The 18,397-nt window shown below is 41.0% G+C and overlaps 1 protein-coding gene across 2 annotated transcripts in view; it reads left to right on the plus strand.

The window, feature by feature from the left end:
• The window catches only part of rbl1 (retinoblastoma-like 1 (p107)), a 114,641-nt gene that overhangs the window by 22,385 nt on the left and 73,859 nt on the right, over positions 1-18,397 (plus strand). For both annotated transcript variants that reach the window (XM_059981084.1, XM_059981085.1), the window contains exons 5-9: positions 3,313-3,441; positions 6,312-6,472; positions 8,597-8,661; positions 10,447-10,633; positions 11,713-11,879. In XM_059981084.1, coding sequence (XP_059837067.1) covers positions 3,313-3,441; positions 6,312-6,472; positions 8,597-8,661; positions 10,447-10,633; positions 11,713-11,879 — 709 coding nt within the window. The remainder of the gene's footprint in view (positions 1-3,312; positions 3,442-6,311; positions 6,473-8,596; positions 8,662-10,446; positions 10,634-11,712; positions 11,880-18,397) is intronic.

Here is an 18,397-nt window from a genome sequence, read left to right on the forward strand (position 1 = left end):
GATGGTACTATTAACGTAGAAGATATGAAGTTAAATTACGTTTTGAAAGCTTGTGCAGCTACATGTCAGAACTCCACACAATCATACCCTCAGTTCTAATCAACGAGCACCACACCCTGGATCTGTATACCTTTGCAACTGGATCCTTGACTTCTTAAAACAGAAGAACACGGTCTGTGAGAATTGTCCTCTCTGGCAATCAACACAAATGCAAGTCTTGCCCACTGCTATACTGTATCTACACCCACGATTGTATGGCTCGGCCAGGCATGGGCAAACTACGGCCCGCGGGCCATATGCGGCCCGTTAAGCTTTTTAATCCGGCCCGCAGAACTTGATGAAATTATATTAATAAACCTTGTTTACGTTTTTTCCCCGCAATTCTGGCGTTTTCCCAATAGATGACGCACTCTATATACTTTGACCTTTGTTGAGGTGCAGCGTATTACTCCACATTTGCGCTTTACTCTTTGTTCGGCTCGACCTATTTGTGTCATGAACACCAACAAAGCCAGCCACAGATCCAAGTTAACTGACCAACACCTCAGATCCATCCTGAGAATCGCCACAACAAAACTAAATCCAGACTTTGATGAGCTAGCTAAAAAGGGAGACCAACAACACTGTTCCCACTGAAATTAAAAATAAGTTTCTTCGTTGTGTTATGTAAAAAATGCATTTGAAAATATTTTTTCAATAAGCCTTACATGTTACATGTCATTTCTGTTAAGTGATGGACATGAGTAGTGCGCAGGTGCACATACGTTCTCAAAATAAAGAATGCGCTCCAGATCAAATAACGCGCTCCGCATTCTGGCGCGCTGTCCCTGTTCTGTCTTTGTGCTGGTCGTTGTTGAGTTTTGGCACAGGGGACAATTGAATAAGAAGGAGCAGGACAAGTAGACCTGCATCTCCTACTGTTTTTGAAATAAAGACAGTCAGGCGGAGAGATGATGATAATATCTTGAAGGATAACAGAATTTTCAGTGCTTTAAAATAATAACTGTTACTATTTTAAAAAAAAGCTGTATTTTATTCATTTAATTTTCAGTGTTTTAAAAGTCTTTTCAATAAATAGCTAAATACCATGGGTATTCAAAGACAGATATTTTGTTGTAATGCATTTGTTCATTTTCAATTGAAATTAAAGCGCATGTTTTCTACATATCCCATGATATTTTATTTTCTCTTATGAGGTGTATTACCAAAACACTCCGTCCATCTGCTCCTGGTCCAGCCCCCCTGTCAAATTTTAGAACCCTTTGTGGCCCACAAGTCAAAAAGTTTGCCCACCCCTGGGCTAGGCACTGCTCAAACGCCAATCTATAAATTTTCTGGAGAGACAACTATTGTTAGCAGAATATCAGATAATGACAAAGCATTCAGGAGCAAGATAAATCAGCTGGTTGAGTGGTGTTGGGGCAACAACCTTGCTCTTCATTAAGATCAGGGAATTGATTGTGGATTTCAGGAAGAGGAAGTCAAGCGAGCACACACGATCCTCCTGGGATTAGCAATAGAAAGGGTGAGCAATTTCAAGTTCCTGGATGTTAGCATCTCTAAGATCTGTCCTGGTGGCAACATATTGATACAATTTTTAAAAATTGTAATTGACAGCAGCTATATTTCATTCAGGGTTTGAGGAGAATTGATGTGTCGCCAAAAACACTTGAAAATTTCTACAGATGGACCATTCTAACTGGTTGCAGCACATCTGGTATGGAGGGGCTGCTGCACAGGGTAGGAAAATACTGCAGGAAGTTGTAAACTCTTCTCAGCTCCATCAGGGGCACTAGCCTCCCCGAACCTTCCCAAGGCGAAGCATCAAAAAGGCAGCATCCATCATTAAGGATGCCCGTCATCCAGGACATGACCTTATCTAATTGCAAGGAGGAGGTACAGGAGCCTGAAGATGCACACTGAATATTTTAGGAACAGCCTCTTCCCCTCTACCATCAGATTTCTGAACAGGCAACAAACCCATGAACACTACTTCTCTACATTTCTTCCTCTCTATTTGCACAACTTAATGAATTTACTTTTCTTCTTTATATAACTTTTATAGATTTTATTATGTATTGCAATGTATTGCTGCCACAAAACAACAAATTTCATGACACATGCCAGTGATATTAAACCTGATTATGATTCTCTTTTTTATCCAATAAAACTAATATCTCTCTACAAAACTCTGGTTTCTTGCTATACACACACCAAAAAATTCGGCATGTAGAATGAGACCATTCAGCCATTTCACTTATGCTGACCCTACCAATGTAGAAACTCATCCTTCACTCCCCTGCCCTGTTTTGCCAACTTGCATGCATCAGCCTACAAAAGCATATCCAGTTTTAAATTGCTACTCCGCAATACTTTTTCTAGTATGTAAAGATATTATCTTTAGGAGCCATTTGTCACTGTTCCCCTATCATGAAAATGCTTTAAATTATATCAAACTTGTATCACAGTTGATAAAACAATTTGTACTGTTGCTTTAGAAATGTGCAGATTGGGAATAGACTTGATATACTGAAAATTTAAGTGCCTCTAACAGTATTTTAGATTATTTCTTTGTTAATTTTGTTCGTATTCTATGCCTCATTCATAAACACTCAAGTTCTGTTGGTACCTTTAAACTTTATACTTGCATTTTTTGAAAATCATGTATTTGAATTTAAATTTTTCTGGTTTATAACTTTTCGACACTTTTCCTCCAAATTGTTTCCTGACATTTTGTATTCTTTGTAGCTTAACTAAATGTACAAGAGTCAATTGGAAAATGTGAAGTCATATGTGAAGCCTGCTGTGTTCCGCCAGCATTTTGTGTGTGTTGCTTGAATTTCCAGCATCTACAGATTTCCTCGTGTTTGTTCATATGATTCACCGATGGTTTGAAAACGAGCTTAAGGTAGCATCTCAAAGCAGTTGCAAGTGGGAAGCATTGTCCCTCTGAGTGCATCCTGGGCCCATGTCAAGCAATTACCCTTCTGCCTTTTCCAATGTTCAAACAAATTCCAACTTCTACCCAAGATACTACAGCTCCTGAACACCTACATCTGTGTATCTATGCAATTTACCATTATCTTCCAAACAATTGGATATGTTAGGAGATGAGCAACTGTTTTAACATGACAAGAAATGCTTCACCTGTAATATTCCAGCTATGATTCTGAGATAATTACTTTTCTACTAAAAGAATGTTTAATTAGCAATTTAAAAACAGAAAATGCTGGAAGCAGCTACTTGGGTAATATCTGTAAAGGGAGAATCTTCAGGCCCTCATTTTAAGTCACTGATATTGCTGTGTTTCAGGTAATTTTAGTATGATTGGTGATGACCTTGTAAATTCCTACCACCTTTTGCTGTGTTGCCTGGATCTGATCTTTGGAAATGCTTTATTGTGCCCTAACAGAAAAGATCTACTTAACCCAGAGTTTGAAGGTAAGAGCTGCTGTTTTAGTCCACACTATGATGCATACTGTTGTATCAGTTATGAGCTCTGAATGTAAAACAATTTTATCAGTTCTGCCAGGCCATGTAAGTTCCCCACATAATGCAACATTTTAAATATGCAACTCATACTTGGTATTAGTATAAGCTTGGGGAAATTTCTCCTTGAGTTACACATTCTAAATGCATTTACATAGAAATATAGAAAACCTACAGCACAATACAGGCCCTTCGGCCCACAAAGTTGTGCCGAACATGTCCCTACCTTAGAAATTACTAGGCTTACCTATAGACCTCCATTTTACTAAGCTCCGTGTACCTATCCAAAAGTCTCTTAAAAGACCTTATCGTATCGGCCTCCACCACAATTACCGACAGCCCATTCTACACACTTGCCACTCTCTTATGGGTAAAAAAACTTACCCCTGGCATCTCCTCTGTACCTACTTCCCAGCGCCTTAAACCTGTGTCCTCTTGTGGCAACCATTTCAGCGCTGGGAGAAAGCCTCTGACTATACACACGATCAATGACTCTCATCATCTTATACACCTCTCATCCTCCATCGCTCCAAGGAGAAAAGGCCGAGTTAACTCAACCTATTCTCATAAGGCATGCTCCCCAATCCAGGCAACATCCTTGTAAATCTCCTCTGCACCCTTTCTATGGCTTCCACATCCTTCCTGTGGTGAGGCGACCAGAATTGAGCATAGTACTCCAAGTGGGGTCTGACCAGAGTCCTATACAGCTGCAACATTACCTCTCCACTCCTAACCTCAATCTCACAATAATGAAGGCCAATGCAGTTTACCTTAAGCCCAGAGTCAAATTGCGCAGCAGCTTTAAGTGTCCTATGGACTTGGACCCCAAGATCCCTCTGATCCTCCACACTGCCAAGAGTCTTACCATTAATACTATATTCTGCCGTCATATTTGACCTACCAAAATGAACCACTTCACACTTATCTGCGTTGAACTCCATCTGCCACTTCTCAGCCCAGTTTTGCATCCTACTGATATCCCGCAGTTACCTCTGATAGCCATCCACAACACCTCCAACCTTTGTGTCATCAGCAAACTTGCTCACCCATTTCCCCCCCCCCCCACTTCCTCATCCAGGTCATTGATAAAAATCACAAAGAGTAAGGGTCCCAGAACAGATCCCTGAGGCACACCACTGCTCACCGACCTCCATGCAGAATATGACCCATCTACAACCACTCTTTGTCTTCTGTGGGCAAGCCACTTCTGGATCTACAAAGCAATGTCCCCTTGGATCCCATACCTCCTTACTTTCTCAGTAAACCTTGCATTGGGGTACCTTATCAAATGCCTTGCTGAAATCCATATACACTGCATCTACTATTCTTCCTTCATCAATGTGTTTAGTCACATCCTCAGAAAATTTAATCAGAGTTGTAAGGCAGGACCTGCTCTTGACAAAGCCATGCTGACTCTTCCTAATTATATTATACCTCTCCAAATGTTCATAAATCCTGCCTCTCAGGATCTTCCCCATCAACTTATCAACCACTGAGGTTAGACTCACTGGTCTATAGTTTCCTGGGCTATCTCTACTCCCTTTCTTGAATAAAGGAGCAACATTCGCAACCCTCCAATCCTCCAGAACCTCTCCTGTCCCCATTGATTATGCAAAGATCATCACCAGAGGCTCAGCAATCTCTTCCCTCGCCTTCACAGTAGCCTGGGGTACATCTCATCCTGTCCCAGCGATTTATCCAACGATGCTTTCCAAAAGCTCCAGTACATCCTCTTTCTTAATATCTACATGCTCAAGCTTTTCAGTCTGCTGCAAGTCATCACTACAATCACCAACATCCTTTTCCATAGTGAATACTGAAGTATTCATTAAGTACCTCTGGTTCCATACATTTGATTCACAAGATCTTAATGCACTACTGTGTCTTCTGGTGTGATTTGCAGGATTGTATTGACTTATTATTGCAAAAAAATAGGAAATATTGATTCATTTTTTCAACTGAATCTATTTAGCTTGCCATCGGAAGCAGCAGATTTGATCCAGGTATCTTGAAACGGAGCCAGTTTTGACTGCAATGTATAGTCTGGCTGGTTTCAATTGGATTTTGTTTCTGGTAAGAATGTCCCCTCTCCCTGGTTTAGAAATCACTCCTGGGTGTTGCCAGTTCATTTTAAGTTTAAAATCAGGGTGTAAATTCAAACTGCAGAGTTGTGCATGAAATGAAGTTCTCCACAACCTACGTTTAAAATGAAAGTCATTGGAGAAGGGCACTGGTGAATTTTTAAACTCATTGTTTTTTAAATTAGACTTGCTTTCTAAAACATATCAATTGTGGCCCAATGGTTTACTTTGTAAAACAATTTTTGATTATTTGTAAAAGGTGACTATTTGGGCTTTAGTACTTTAAGCACAGCAAGCTGGAAAAAGATTTAAAATCAGTTTATTAGCTGTTGCTGGTGTATCTTGGATTTTATTTTCTACCCTTTGTCTCTTGAAAAGGTGCTGATCAGTTGCTGCCTTAGCCTCAGCAGTGTGAGCTCAAGGTGATCGAGCAATCTAGTAATAAAATTGTGAAGTAGTGTTTCTCATGCAGATTTTTTTAAAATATTTGAGCCCTTCTACAATGACATCCAGGGAAATGTAGAACAGGCAAGTGAACGGAGTTTGGGTGCGGATCAGCTGTAGGGGAACAGGTGGGCTCAGAACTAATAACCAACTCAAATTTGTAGTCCAGTTCCAGTTCATTTTTGTGCCACCTAATGACATTGTTCTTCAACTTTGATTTTCAATTGGAAATGTCAAGTTTTATTTTCCCCCGGTAAATTAAATTCTCTAAAGTATATTCTTCTGTATATTGCACAGGTTTGCCACCAGAGTTTGGCAGCCAGGACTATAAACCCCCAGTGCAACCACCATGTATCATTGAGAAGCTATGTGACCTGCATGATGGGCTCATAGTAGAAGCAAAGGGTATCAAAGAGCACTACTGGAAACCTTACATTAAGAAGTTGTTTGAAAGGAAGGTAAGCTAAAATGGGAAATAAACATATGAATCACTTTCACTACCTACTGTGCCATTATTGGGAATAAAGATGATCAGGCAAGAGTTATAGCTGCTTCTAGTGGTTTGAAGTATACTGTGCATACAGTTGGCCCTCCTTATCCACGGATTCGCATTCTCCAGCACTCGTCGTTTGAGTATGTACAGACTTTTTTCTTGTCATTAATCCCTAAACAATACAGTATAACAACTATTTATGTAGATTTACATTGTATTAGGTATTATAAGTAATCTAGAAATGTCTTAAAAGTACGAGCAGTCCCCGGGTTATGAATGAGTTCTATTCCTGAGTCCGTCATTAAATGGGATTTGAAGTCGGAACAGGTACATCTGGTATTATTTAGCGTCAGTCTGTCAAACATTTTTCTTAGAATATAGTACATGTTTTACCTTTCTATGCTTAAAACACTTAAGAAACATATGTATTTCAATAATTAAATCACTGTGTTGCTTAGTAATAATTGTAGCTTTCATTGGGGCAGGGCCTTTCACATGCTCCATTGAAATTGTTCCGATCGTTGACCGACTGTAGTCTAGCGCTTTTCCAATGACCGATGGCGGTTCGCCTCTTTTGGATGGCTTTATTACTTCCACCTTATTTGCAATCATGATCGTGATTATTTTCGTGAACAAAAACACTGCGGATTCAGAGCTGCGCCACCGGGTCATAATGTCCACCACACTGAATGTGTTAAATAAAGTTCGGGGTTCCGCTGGCTCCTAAAGACCACGGCACTGAGACAGGTTAAATAAGGGACTTGAGTATCCGCAGGGGGTCTTGGAACCAATCCCCCACAGATGAGGAGGGCCGACTGTATACACGTTCACTCATTAACACATTGTGTGAAAAAACATTCTCTCACTCTGTCCCTCAGTGTATTCACACATTAGCCACTCTCTACATGAAGTGGATAAATGCAAGCAGATGGTGTGCAATAGGTATCACGATATTTTGTCCAGTCTATCCATTAGTATTCAATTGGGTTTAAATTTTCCAAGTCTACAGTATTGTCTATAAATAGTTTTATAAATTATTTGCTCAGTGCACATGTTTTGATCATGCATTAATGCTCTAGTTATAAAAATTTGTGATGCTTAATACTTCATTTTATGTCTCATATTTAGAAATAATGTGCCCCTGATTTTTATCTATTTAAGTATTTCTAAACTTTCAACGTCCTTTCTGTTGCCATTGTCCTTCGAAAACCAGAGCCTGCCTATCTGGTTTCATGGCTGTAACTGTTTGTGACTGTGGGAGGTCAGTGCAGAGTTTGGACCTTGGTGCTGGTGAGGTAATGGGCTGAGAATTTTGTTATTTTCTCACACATTACAGTGAGTTGGTGCAAGAAAATGAATCTCAGGGTAGTATACGGTGACATACACACACACAATGCTGGAGGAACTCAGCAGGTCAGGTAGCACCTATGGAGAAGAATAAACAGTCGGTATTCTGGGGCAAGACTGTTCTTCAAGACTGAGAAGGAAGGGGGATTATATAAAAATAAAAAGGTGTGGGGGGGGGGATAGAGGTCAGCTAGAAGGTGATAGGTGAGGCTATTCCTCACTGTGACCTTTTACTACTTCTCACCTGCGTATTTCTTCCCTGGGTCTCCCTTCTTCCCTTTCTCCTACTGTCCACTCTCCTCTCCTATTGGATATTTTCTTCTCCAGCCCTTGACCTTTCCTACCCACCTGGCTTCATCTATCATCTTCCAGCTAGTCTCTTTCTCTTCCCCACAGCTTTTTATTCTGGCATCCTCTTGCTTCCTTCTAGGTCCTGAAGAAGGGCCTCAGCCTGAAACATCAGCTGTTTATTCATTTCCATAGGTGTTATCTGAGCTGCTGAGTTCCTCCAGTAATTTGTGTGTGCTGCTTTGGATTTCCAGCATCTGCAGCCTTTTTCATGTATGTGGTGACATGTGTACTTTGATAATAAGTTTACTTGAACTTCTCCTTTTTTCCCTGTGAATGATGGGGCCTGATTCTTCTGTATTGTGCTGTAGATGGACTAATCTGGCAAACACCCACATGTTTCGGATGCACGAACATTTTGAATCCAGTTTGTGATGATTGTTTTTGCTTGCAGATTCTGAAAGGAAACAGCGAGCTCTTTGTAGATCTTCTGGACATTACCAACTTCACAGACAACAAGTGAGTTTGAATGTGATTGTGACAGATAAAGTAGAATGAGGGTCAGTGTCTCACATCAGTAGCATGGTTGGTGGTGAACTGAAGGTAGTGAATATGCTTGAATGAAAAGGAAATCTGCCTGCGATGGATAACCTGGTGGGAAAAGATAGTTGTTTTTAACGTGCAATGTGATGATTTTTCAGTCAAATATTTCAACTGACTGAGTCTGTGGTTCAGATTATGGAAACCAAACCTCGATCTAACCATTCATCTTGAAAACATTGGTTAGTGTACAGCAGTGGGGAGGAGGAGTTAAAACCACATTTTGGGCACCATAGTGTGTAGCCTAAGTGAACGTTTTTTTAAAATTTGTAGTTGGTATGTACCTGTGACTGTTCTGAATGCAGAACCAAGATTATTGTAATAAGGTAGCACTAAGTAAGGTTTATTGTATCTCATTGTGTGGAGAGGGGAGCTCAAATTAATTTAAAAGACTTACCAGTTTGGACTTGTCTGAAATGTTGGGAATTTCTTTGTTCTGTCAATTAACAACAAAATGGTTTACAAATTGCGCTTGGTTTATCATTCCTTTTCACTTTCATATGGCTTTACATTGGATCCATAAGGAATATGTGTTGACTGATAGAAATTGTTTTGCTTTGGACATGATTAAACAGAATAGATATACCTTGAGGGTTTTTTTTTAATTGGTCACACAACATGTGGGCTGACAGGACCAGGTTTTATTGCCCTTTCAAAATTCGCTGCAAAAGGTGGTGGTGATGAGCTGCATTTACTACTGCAGGTTGTCTGCTGAAGATACTTTGTTGGTTGTGTTGGGTTAGGACTTTCAAGATATTGACTGAGCAACAATGAAGGAAGAGTAATATATCTCCAAGCCAGGATAGTGTGTGGCTTTCAGAGAAACTCAGAACTGGTGGTGTCCCCGTGTATCTTTTGCTATTTTGTGAAGGAGCTGAGTTTTTAGGCTTGTACAGTGTTATTAAAAATAAACTTGATAAATTGATATGTTTTATAATTGAGTGCAGAATCTGCAAAAGGAAATGAGCAAATGAATGGGCAAATAGATAGAAAATTGAATCTAATGTGGGAAAATGCAAGGCTTCATATTTTGGTAAGAAAAATAGAAAATGTATTCCTAACCAGTAGTTTAAAAAGTGCCAAAATAATTAGGAAAACAAGGACTTAAAGAAGCAAATCATATGTTGATCTTTATTAGTAAAATGTTAGAAGTATGGTAAGTTTGACTGCAGTTGTACGGGGCTTTGGTGAGACCTCATTCGGAATAAGGTTTGTGGTTTTTGGCTCTGGAGTTAATGAGGAATATTAAAACAGAATGCTGAAAACACTCAGAATAAAGTCGGGGGGGAGGGGAAGAAAAAGCTCAAGATTTGAAGTCAAAACCAGTCTCTTTTCGTATACATATGCTGTCTGACCTGAACATTTCCAGCACTTGTATGTTTTTAATTTCCTGGTATCAGCAATTTTTGATTTAATTTAGTTAAAAATATACCTTCTCTCAAAGTTGATGTTACTCCAGATTGCTTTCTGAGGGGGTGATGGAGTTATCAGTCATACTGAAACAGGCTCTTTGGCCCAGCCAAGATCCCCACCTAACAGAATCTGATTTGTACGGTAAAGAGAGACTGAGGAACATTGCACCTCATAAGTACGTGCTATGATCTTGCTAAGGCATACATGATTCTGAATCTTATTGAAAGACATGTTACTCAAAATGAGCCCATTTTCTCTGCATAATTTTTTTGCTATTGTTCTTTTGTATAGCAAGGCAGTGAACAAGGAATATGAAGAATATGTTCTGACAGTGGGTGATTTTGATGAACGAATATTTCTGGGAGAAGATGCGGATGAGGAGATAGGGACACCTCATAAAGCTGCAGCAGATGTTCCAGTTGGCAAATTGTCTGCAAGAATGCAAGTTGAGTGCAACCTGCAACAGCACTTTGAAAAAGTAACTCAGATACCTACCTTCTTAGCAGTCAATTATCCTTTGCACCATACTGATAAGAAATGAGTTGTCATGCCCATAGCTTCTGTACTTGTTATGTTGTTTAACCAGCTCTTTCTGCTCCCTTTATAATCTTGATTTTATGGAATGCTCCTGCCCATGCCCTGCTCTACAGAATCATAAGTGTACGGTGAACTAGAAGTTGGTGTTCCGTTGCATCTATACCATGCAGAACAAGAATAAATCATTCTCCTCCCACTGAGGTTGCTTCATAGCCTCGTATCATGACACATCTGATGTTCATCCAGTTACTTGTACACCTGTCCAAAACTAATTCCTTTTGGAATTAGTGTCATGTGTTTCGAAATGTATTCCATTTGCCCATTTGACCAATCCATACATACCTTTCTGGTCCACAATTTGTTTACTTGTCATTCACACACGCAGTTGTTCAGTTACCTGCAATTTCCTTCATCTTTCAGTGAGGTACAAAAAGTAAGTAGTCTGGTATGAACCACATGGAACCCCATGACAAGCAGACTTTCCAGTCAGTAAATTGCCATCAACTATTGCCTTTCCTTCCAAGCATTGGGGTAACCTTGGATCCAGCATTGAACTTACTCTGGGCTCTGATCTTTGTCCTGTCTTCTCAATAGGTGCTTAACTGATTTACTGAATATATTCTTCTATTTTTAGTTGGATATAGTGTTTCCATATCAAATCTATACTTTCTGACCTTGGCAAATCATGGTTTGTAAATGGCAATTAATAGAATCCCTCAGAGGATCTTCTGAATAGTTTGTCCATTGATGTAGGCTGGCAATTAATCTGTCCTTTACAGTTAGAATTTCTGAGACTGGGAAGTGGTCATAGAAGCTTCATCCAAAGGCTCTGTGTTCATTATGTATCCCAGGGAATGCAGTACTCTTGAATGAGATGCTAAACTGAGCCCTTGATTCCTTGTGTCAGTTAAGATTCATATACATACACTCTGCAATTGCTAACATTTTGCTGAGGCCTGCACCTTGAATATTTTGGGTGAAAGAAGCAAAATAAATGGAATCTCTTGAATGTTCTCATAGACAAGATCTTTGACGCCTTCAACACCATTGACGGGAAGACGTTACTTGAAAGAGAAAGAGCCTGTAGTGACACCAGTGTCCTCAGCAACGCAGAGTGTCAGCCGTTTACAAACCATGGTAATGGGACTCAAGAATACTCCTAGTGAACATCTGCTACAAATATTCAAGTAAGCATGTTGGGTTTTTTTCACCTGCCCATAGTGAGAAGTGCAGTAGATTTGGTTGCTGTGCCATTGACAGACAACACATTTAGATGTCTCCCTGCCTCTCTCTGTCTCTTCCCACCCCCCACCCCCTTCCTTTCTTTCCTGACTTAGCTGTTAGCCATTGTCTTATAGTGTTTAGTACTTCTAGAGGAGAGCTATGGAATTGTGCTGACCATAAGATAAAGAAGCAGAATTAGGCCATCTGGCCCATGGAGTCTGTTTTAAGCAGTGACCAAGGAAGCAGATTGATTGTTCTTGCCTGTACCTGTTGTGGTCTGGGTAGGAAGGTGTGAAAGGCATGGAAAGTGGGAATAAATATATTTTTAAATTATTTGTTTATTCAACAGTAGTGTTCCAAAGATAGCATTTATTTCCAGTCATGATGAAAGGTCTTGGGTCAAAACATCGACTCTATATTCCTTTCAATAAATGCTGCCTGGCCTACTAGGTTCTTCCTACTTTTTTGTGTTACTCTGCATTTCTAGCAATTGCAGAATTTTTTGTGTTTATTTATTGCCAACCTTGGTTTCTCTGAGACATTGAAATTTAAAGATTGGCGTTGTACAGTGTGGGCATAAGACCAGAAGACATGGAAGCGGAATTAGGCCATATGGCCCATTGAGTTAACTCCACCATTCAATCATGACTGTTTCTTTTTTTCCCCTCCACAACCCCATTCCCCAACTTTCTCCCTGTAACCTTAGATGCTGTATCCAATCAAGAATCTATCAAGCTCTGCCATTAATACACCCAATATCCTGGCCTCCACAGCTGCCTCTGGTAACAAATTCCACAAATTCACAACCCTTTGGCTAAAGAAATTTCTCTGCATCTGTTTTAGAGGGACATCCCTCTATCCTGAGGCTGTGTCCTCTTGTCCTAGACTCCCCCACCATGGGAAACATCCTTTCCACATCTACTCTTGTCAACACCTTTCAACATTAGAAGGGTTTCAATGAGATCCTTCCCCCCCCCCCCTTCTACATTCCAGTGAGTTCAGACCCAGAACCATCAAACGTTCCTCATATGTTAACAGTTTCAATCCTGGAATCATCCTTGTGAACTGCCTCTGGACCCTCTCTAATGCTAGCACATCTTTTCTTAGATGAGAGGCCCAAAACTGTTCACAATACTCAAGATGACACCTCACACACAGTGCATTATAAAGCCTCAGCATCACATCCCTGCTCTTGTATTCAAGACCTCTTGAAATGAATGTGTAACCCTCAGGCTCAGCCAGCACATGTTCGTCTAGGGCAGGGGTCAGCAACCTTTACCACTGAAAGAGCCACTTGGACCCGTTTCCCACAGAAAAGAAAACACTGGGAGCCGCAAAACCTGCTTGACATTTAAAATGAAATAACACTGCATACAACGTTTTGTTTTGCCTTTATGCTATGTATAAACAAACTATAATGTGTTGCATTTATGAAATTGATGAACTCCTGCAGAGAAAATGAAATTACATTTCTGCATGCAACAAAAACATTTTGAACTCCGAAAAAAAGACGTTGGGTTGAAGGTTACTTTTAAGTAAAATACTCAACGTCTATTTGAGTCCTTCTTGTATTTATGAAAAACGCCAAACTTAAATTTGCCGCCAGCAGCAAACCAAAAATAACGTCAGCCAGCTGTCAACCTGAAAAATAAAAGGACTATTTCACTGAACAATGAAAACATATGAATATACGTAAAATAATAGGCAATTAAAATATTTATCATACTTGTTCAGGTTGACTCACACCTGACAATGCAGTCATATTTAGTAGGGATGGATCGATGCTTAGGGGAGTGACCGGGAAGGATAATGTGTTTTTTTCCTCTCTGAACTCACAGAAGCGTTTCCCAAACGATGTTTGCATTGCGATGATTGCAGAATGTAAATACTCCGAATTTATCATGTCGTGACCTTGTTTGAACTCTCTCAAATTGGGGAAGTGAGACAATGTGCCTTTCTGTAAATCTCTGGCAAGCAACGTCAACTTGCGCTCGAATGCCAAAACATCCTCCAACATGTGCAGGGCTGTACGTCCTTACCCCGTTGAAGAGCTGTGTTCAGCGTGTTCAGGTGCGCTGTCATGTCTACCATGAAGTGTAGCTTTTCCAGCCACTCTGGCTGTTCCAGCTCAGGAAAGTTGAGCCCTTTGCTGCCCAGGAAAGTTTTCACTTCTTCCAGACACGCGACAAAGCGTTTCAGCACCTCCCCTTTGGACAGCCACTGGACTTTGTTGTGCAGCAGGTGCCCCATCAGTAGCTACTGACACCAGATGGGTGGTCTTTATTCCTTTGGCTCTTAAACAATTCAAGACAGCCTCACAGATGTCCTCCCCCCGTGTTTGGTCTTTTAGAGGTATCAACTCAATCAGTTCTTCCTGTGGCCCGGCAGAGTTTACATACCGGCAGAACAACGCTATTTGTTCAATATCACCTTTGTCTTTAGACTCGTCACAGGCAATCGAGTAGGCCACAGCTGAATTGATGTCTTTAATTTGCTGTCTTGTGATGTCTTCTGCCATTTTTATGGTTCTGTCTTTGACAGTCTTTGCAGAGAGGGGCATATCCCTGATTTTCTGCACAATTTCACTCTTGTTTTTAAAGTCCGTGAATAGATGTTCTGAAATCTTAATGAAAGATTCTTTTATATATTCACCATCTGTAAACTGCTTCCCGTGCCTGACTATTTCCTGAGCGTCAATATAACTGGCGTATGTCGTTGATTTTCCAGACTTCATCCATTTCTGGAAATGATTTTTGCTCAGATCAACCTTCCGCATCAGTTCCGAAACGGCTTTTTTTCTCTCATCTCCATCCGGATATTTTTGAGCAAAGGCTGCGTGTTTATTCTGGAAATGCCTTGCGACATTTGACTTTTTGTTGTTTGCTAGTTTCTCATTGCATATTAAGCATACCGGTAAACCAGTCTCGTCAACAGTGAAAGCAAATGAATCTGTCCACGTATCATTAAACGTTCTGTTTTCTTCAGTCACTTTTCTTTTTTTAGAATTCTCCATAGTTGGCTTACCTTGGATCGAAAAATTAAAGAAATCGCGCACTGGCGGGTGTCAGGTATTGGCAGTGGTGACGTATATTAATAGCGATAAAAACACGTTGTAGCGGTGTGCTCACGCAGTCAGTAAACTGCAGTCGAATAACTTTATTCGAACTAAACAGCCTTGCTTTTAAGCCTCCCTCAACCCAGCCCCCATGGACGCAGATGCTGCAAAAGACGCGTACTCACAAACCCCCGTAGGCTATCTCCCTTAGCCGGAATGCTGGCTAATTGTGAGCCGTTTCGGATGTGCCAGGAAATGTGTCGCCACACTTAGATTGTACAAGATCACCATAATCTTCAAATTTAGAATTACATTTCAAAAGCTAACAAACTAACATAAAATACATTTTAATTAAATACTGACCAATTATTTCCCAAAGCCACAGGGAGCCGCAGCACAGAGGTGAAAGAGCCACAAATGGCTCGGGAGCCGCAGGTTGCCGACCCCCGGTCTAGGGGAAAACATCTTCTGGCCCTGCCAAACTGAGAAATCTCGTTTGTGTGGATGCTGCGTGATGTGTTGTCTGGTTACAAGTCCGCACCACATTATATCCAACGGTACACCATATGTAATTAAATGATTGAACTTTATAAATCTTAATCTAGATAGAGGGTTAGTAAAGAACTCAAAAAATAAAATGGCCCATTTTAAGGAAAAAGTCAAAGTGCACGTTGGAGCTCACTAATACAGTTATGCATCAACCATTGACCTTCTGAGCATCACCGCACTTTCGACCTTCGCTCGCAGTCCACTCCGTACAGTGGTGTACCAGCTCTCTCCACATGCTTCTTCCTCCTCCTCCTCTTGCCAACAAAAGACCAAGAAAATCTGTCTTCCAGACTCGCAAGAAAGAACAACATTTCTCCTATTGGATAGCATACATTCCAAAGCCCCATTATCTCTAGTCATAACCCAAGCATTGTTGCTACAGAGAAACCATTACATTAGCAGTGAAACATTGCAGAGGGGCCATTACAAATGCTAACATTACATTTGCCTTCCTCACCACCATCTCTACCAGCAAGTTAACCTTTAGGGTGTTCTGCACAAGGACACCCAAGTCCCTTTGCATCTCAGATTTTTGGATTTGTTCCCCATTTAGAAAATGGTCTGCACGTTTATTTCTCCTACCAAAGTGCATGACCGTGCATTTTCCAGCATTGTATTTCATTTGCCACTTTCTTGCCCATTCTCCTAATCTGTCTAAGTCCTTCTGCATCCTACCTGTTTCCTCAACACCACCTGCCCTTCCACCAATCTTTGTATCATTTGCAAACTTGGCCACAAAGCTATCTATTCCATCATCTAAATCATTGATATCAGCATAAAAAGCAGTCCCAACACCAATGCCTGCAGAGCACCTTTTAGTCACTGGCAGCCAACCAGAAAAGGATGCTTTTATTCCCACTCACTGCCTCCTACCAATCAGCCATTGATCTAACCATGCAATAACTTTCCTGTAATACCATGAGCTCTTAACTTGGTAGGCAGCCTCATATGTGGCACCTACTCTCAGAGGCCTCTGAGAGTCCAAATATACAACATCCACTGCATCCCCTTTATCTCTCCTACTTGTAATCTCAAAGAATTCCAGCAGGTTCGTCAGGCAAGATTTTCCCTTTAGAAAACCGTACTGGCTTTCTCCCATCTTGTCACCAGTACTTCTTAACTCCCAACATCTTCCCAACCACTAAGGTCAGGCTGATGGTCTATTATTTCCTTTCTGCTGCTTTCACCTTAAGCTCCTTAATCGTATCCTGTTCATTACATAACATCCAATCCAGTATAGCTGATCCTTAGTAGGCTCAATGACTAACTGCTCTAAAAGGCATTTTGTAGGGATTCAACAAACTCATTATCCTGAGGTCCATTACCAGTTTCTGATTTTCCTAATCGACCTGCATGTTAAAATCTCTCATGACTGTCATAACATTATCCTTTTGACATACTTTTTCTATTTCCTGTTGTCCACATCCCAGCTACTTTTGGGAGGCCTTGCAGTTTCTTAACTCGCCCACAAGAATTAAACATCTTCCGAACTTATGTCACATCTTTCTACTGATTTGATGCTGTTCTTTGCTAGTAGAGCCAAGCCACCCCGTCTGCCTACCTTACTTCAGCCATGATTCATTGATGACCACATCATACCTGACACACTGTAATAGTGCAACAAGATCATCCACCTTATTTCTTGTACTCTGTGCGTGAGATATAACACTTTAAATAATGTATTTGTTACCCTTTTTTATTCTGCATCCAAATGTGCTGATACTCACTCTGCCGTCTGCAATTTTGTTCTATCATCTGCCTGTCCATCTTGACAGTCTGACTGTACGCTATCTTTGCTCCTTTACCATCCATCCTATCCTGAGTCCCTTCATTCTGGTTCTCATCCCCCTGCCAAATTAGTTTAAACCCTCCCCAACAACTCTAACAAACCTGCCTGCAAGAATATTGGTCCCCTTCTGGTTCAGGTGAAATCTGTCCCTTTTGTACAGGTCATACCTCCCCCAGAAGAGATCATGATGATCAAGAGCCTGAAGCCCTGCCCTACCACACCAGCTTTGCAGCCACATATTTATAGAAAAATAGAAAACCTACAGCAGAATACAGACCCTTCGGCTCACAATCTTGTGCCAAATAGGTACTTATTTTAGAAATTACGTAGGGTCCAGTTCCATGTACCTATCCAGGAGTCTCTTAAAAGACCCTATCGTTTCCGCCTCCACCACTGTTGCCGGCAGCCCATTCCACTCACTCGCCGCTCCTTGCATAAAAGGCTTACCGCCGACATCCCCTCTGTACCTACGTCCAAGCACCTTAAAACTGTGCCCTCTCGTGTTAGCCATTTCAGCCCTGGGGAAAAGCCTCTGACTATCCACATGATCAATGCTTCTCATCATCTAATGCACCTCTATCAGGTCACCTCTCATCCTCTGTCGCTCCGAGAAGAAAAGGCCAAGTTCACTCAACCTTTTCTCATAGGGCATTCTCCCCAATTCAGGCAACATCCTTGTAAATCCGCTCTGCACCCTTTCTATAGTTTCCACGTCCTTCCTGTAGTGAGGTGACCAGAACTGAGCACAGTCATCCAAGTGGGGTCTGACCAGGGCCAGGATCCTATATAGCTGCAACATTACTTCTCGGCTCCTAAACTCAATCCCACAGGGTGATGAAGGCCAATGCACTGTGTGCCGCCTTAACCACACAGTCAACCTGCACAGCTGCTTTGAGCATCCTTTGGACTTGGACCCCAAGATCCCTCTGATCCTCCACACTGCCAAGAGTCTTAACATTTAATACTATATTCTGCCATCATATTTGACCTACCAAAATGAACCACCTCAAACTTATCTGGGTTGAACTCCAGCTGCCACTTCTCAGCCTGATTTTGCATCTTTTCGATGTCGCACTGTAACCTCTGAC

Source organism: Hypanus sabinus, chromosome 9 (assembly GCF_030144855.1).
Source record: "Hypanus sabinus isolate sHypSab1 chromosome 9, sHypSab1.hap1, whole genome shotgun sequence".
In the NCBI taxonomy this organism is placed as follows: domain Eukaryota; kingdom Metazoa; phylum Chordata; class Chondrichthyes; order Myliobatiformes; family Dasyatidae; genus Hypanus; species Hypanus sabinus.